Genomic DNA, 2,939 nt, shown 5'->3' on the forward strand with positions numbered 1-2,939 from the left:
TATTTAATATTCAACATTAATTAATAACTCTAAATGTATTGAAATTATTTTAATCTATTAGAAATTCACTAAAAATATATACTTGATGAATAATTCATATTTATATTATATTATGTTTGTTAGAGTGTTGGCCGAAGTTATTCCGAGTTGAAATCGAACGAAAAAAACCGTGAAATGAAGGTAATTATTATTATTATTAAAAAAAAAAAAAAACATTTCTTGTTTATATGATAGTTTTATTTTATTGATCAAATATATATCATTTGATTAGAAAAAAGAAAACAATAAAAACTCATCTGCATTGACACGTAGTGAAAGTGGTGTATCTGGAATACGCAAATCGGTAAATAATCAATTTTTAAAAATATTATGATGATAATATGCTATGACAAGATTTTTGACTATTAAGAGTTATGTCATCCATCATGATTGTTTTTCTAGTAAAAGTGCTCTAAAAGTCATATTAGGCTATTAACTTATTCGTGAATTGAAAATGTTTTATCCAAGTGCTATAATATACTTATTTTTTTTTCAATAATACATTTTTCTATTATTTTTTAAAATAAGTAAAATGAAAAATCGTCATCTTCTATATCCGGAAGTGGAAAAGAAAGAATTAAGAAATTGATAAATACGAATTCGATATATTATTCTTACTTAAACATTTTGAATATGTAGTTCTGCCCGAATTGCAATTTCTCTAAAAAATAAATATAATTTTTCTATGCACATATTACGTGAAATGTTTGATTCATGCATTATAAATATTAAATATATAAAAATAGTTTAACTTTGTGTAAACATTATTATTCAAACTATAGGTACATAAAACGTTTTAATTATTATTCCTATTAAAAATATTTCTCATATATATTTTTAGAATAATCAACAAAATAATTATTCTGAGACGGATACTGACGATCAAGACAATAAATTAATGGTGAATAATAATACAATACACATTAAATAAATTGAATATTATATTGTAATCTTTGTAGTAAAAATATTTTATTAATTCAGTTAAATGAAAAAAACAAATCTTCATCTTCATTATCACACGGCGGAAGCGGTCAAAATGGAATAAACAAATCGGTAAATAACGGTTGATGACTGACCTAATATTTTCTTCTAATATTTTTTTAATGTTTTTCCTAGCTCATTAAAGTTAAATATAAAACATGCATTAGCTTATAATGATAACATAATGTATGGGAATTTATTTTAACAAGGAAAGTTTTTTAACTATACTTTAAATGCTTAATATGGAATATGATGAGATGCCTATTTTTTTAGGTTAACCAATATAGTACGTTTGAATCAGAAATAAATGATGAAACTAGGCAAACGATGGTATATAATATGTTTTTTAATACCTCTTAAATAAGTAAAATAATTTATTAATGATCAAATTGTTTTTATATATTATTTAGGATAGGAAAAATAACAAATCGTTGTCATCTTCAATGACACGTGGCCAAACTAGTAATAATGGAAAAAACATGTCGGTAAATAAAATTTGATGACTGGCATATTTTATTCTAATATTTTTTTTAAATATTTTTTAAGTTATTTAATTTTGAATAAACAATATGTACATTAATTAATAATCTATTATGCAACTATACATATCTGATATGCATAATATAATGGACTATTTTAATTTGATTTATTTTTTTTAGGGTGGCCAATATAGTACATATGAATCAGAAACAGATGATGCAATTAGGCAAACGATGGTAAATAATATTTATTTTTTTTAAATACCTCTTAAATAGGTAAATAAAATTATTGATGATCAATTTGTTTTTATTTATTTTTTATAGGACAGGAAAAATAATAAATCGTCATCTTCAATGACGCGTTATGGGAGTGGTAACGAAGAAATAAATAATACGGTAAATACGTTAACTATTATCATTTGCTTTACACTTTTAAAATTTTGACCTGGCAAAATAATAAACAAATTTTCTTAAAACATTTAATGTGGATGTTTGCTTTTAGGTATATGTATTATACTTATTGCATAATAAAACATTTGTTGCATTTTTCGTAAAAATTATTATTGAAAGTATATAAATCGCTATAATTATTATTTTATATTTATGGTAACAAAATTGTATTTATTCAGTTAAATAGAAAAGGTGGTACTTCATCTTCATCGTCACGCTGTGGATGTGACAAAAATGCAGTAAACCAATCGGTAAATAATATTCGATGACCAGAGTATTATTTTTAGCTTTTATTAATTAAAATTTGTCTGATTTAAGTTTATAAAATAAATAAACATGAATATATTTTAATGTTAGGTACTAAAATTTTAGTTATCTTAGAATAATACTATAATAGTATAGTATGCATGTTTAGCATTAAAAATTGATTCAAATTATGTTAAATACCCATAGGTATACAATAAATTTGTAAAAACATTTCAAATTAAAATTAAATTAAACAAAACACGCTATTTATATTATAAATATATTATTGTACTTTACTACTTAATATTCTAATTCATATTTTATTATTATTAGGGGTTAGAATATAGTAGCTCTGAATCAGAAGTAGATGAAGAAATGACAGAATTAATGGTGAATACTGCACAAAATACTAATTGTACTATTTTTCTTATTTTAAATTTGTTCATTTTATTGCTTTTAGAAGAAGCAACAAAATGAATCATCTTTGACTTCGTCGTCAGTAAGTAATAGTATACTTAGTGAGTAGTAACTAAATACCAAGGCTGGGCAAGTTAATGATTTTTTTAACTCAGTTAAGTTAAGTTAATATGCACCAATAACAAAAAGTTTAAAGTTAAAAGTTAATTTAACTATAGGTTAACTCAGTTAAGTTAAAAGTTAATACACACTTTTTGTTAACTTTTTATTAAGTTAAAAAAAATTTAATTTGTTTATACAACGCTAACGTACTTAATTTTTTCCAAC

At 22.6% G+C, this 2,939-nt stretch overlaps 2 protein-coding genes across 33 annotated transcripts in view; one reads left to right on the forward strand and one right to left on the reverse strand.

The window, feature by feature from the left end:
• Window positions 1-2,939, reverse strand: part of LOC100164544 (acetylcholine receptor subunit alpha-type acr-16-like) — a 225,096-nt gene that overhangs the window by 107,438 nt on the left and 114,719 nt on the right. The window lies entirely within an intron of this gene.
• LOC100162450 (dentin sialophosphoprotein) overlaps window positions 1-2,939 on the forward strand; it is a 23,705-nt gene that overhangs the window by 15,740 nt on the left and 5,026 nt on the right. For 28 of the 30 annotated variants that reach the window (XM_008191574.3, XM_008191583.3, XM_016809597.2 and 25 more), the window contains 11 exons: window positions 124-180; window positions 272-343; window positions 881-940; window positions 1,021-1,092; window positions 1,294-1,350; window positions 1,431-1,505; window positions 1,680-1,736; window positions 1,824-1,895; window positions 2,129-2,200; window positions 2,529-2,585; window positions 2,656-2,694. In XM_008191574.3, coding sequence (XP_008189796.1) covers window positions 124-180; window positions 272-343; window positions 881-940; window positions 1,021-1,092; window positions 1,294-1,350; window positions 1,431-1,505; window positions 1,680-1,736; window positions 1,824-1,895; window positions 2,129-2,200; window positions 2,529-2,585; window positions 2,656-2,694 — 690 coding nt within the window. The remainder of the gene's footprint in view (window positions 1-123; window positions 181-271; window positions 344-880; window positions 941-1,020; window positions 1,093-1,293; window positions 1,351-1,430; window positions 1,506-1,679; window positions 1,737-1,823; window positions 1,896-2,128; window positions 2,201-2,528; window positions 2,586-2,655; window positions 2,695-2,939) is intronic. The other 2 variants (XM_016809596.2, XM_029487271.1) reach the window with 2 other exon arrangements.

This window comes from Acyrthosiphon pisum, chromosome A1 (assembly GCF_005508785.2).
Source record: "Acyrthosiphon pisum isolate AL4f chromosome A1, pea_aphid_22Mar2018_4r6ur, whole genome shotgun sequence".
Taxonomy (NCBI): Eukaryota; Metazoa; Arthropoda; class Insecta; order Hemiptera; family Aphididae; genus Acyrthosiphon; species Acyrthosiphon pisum.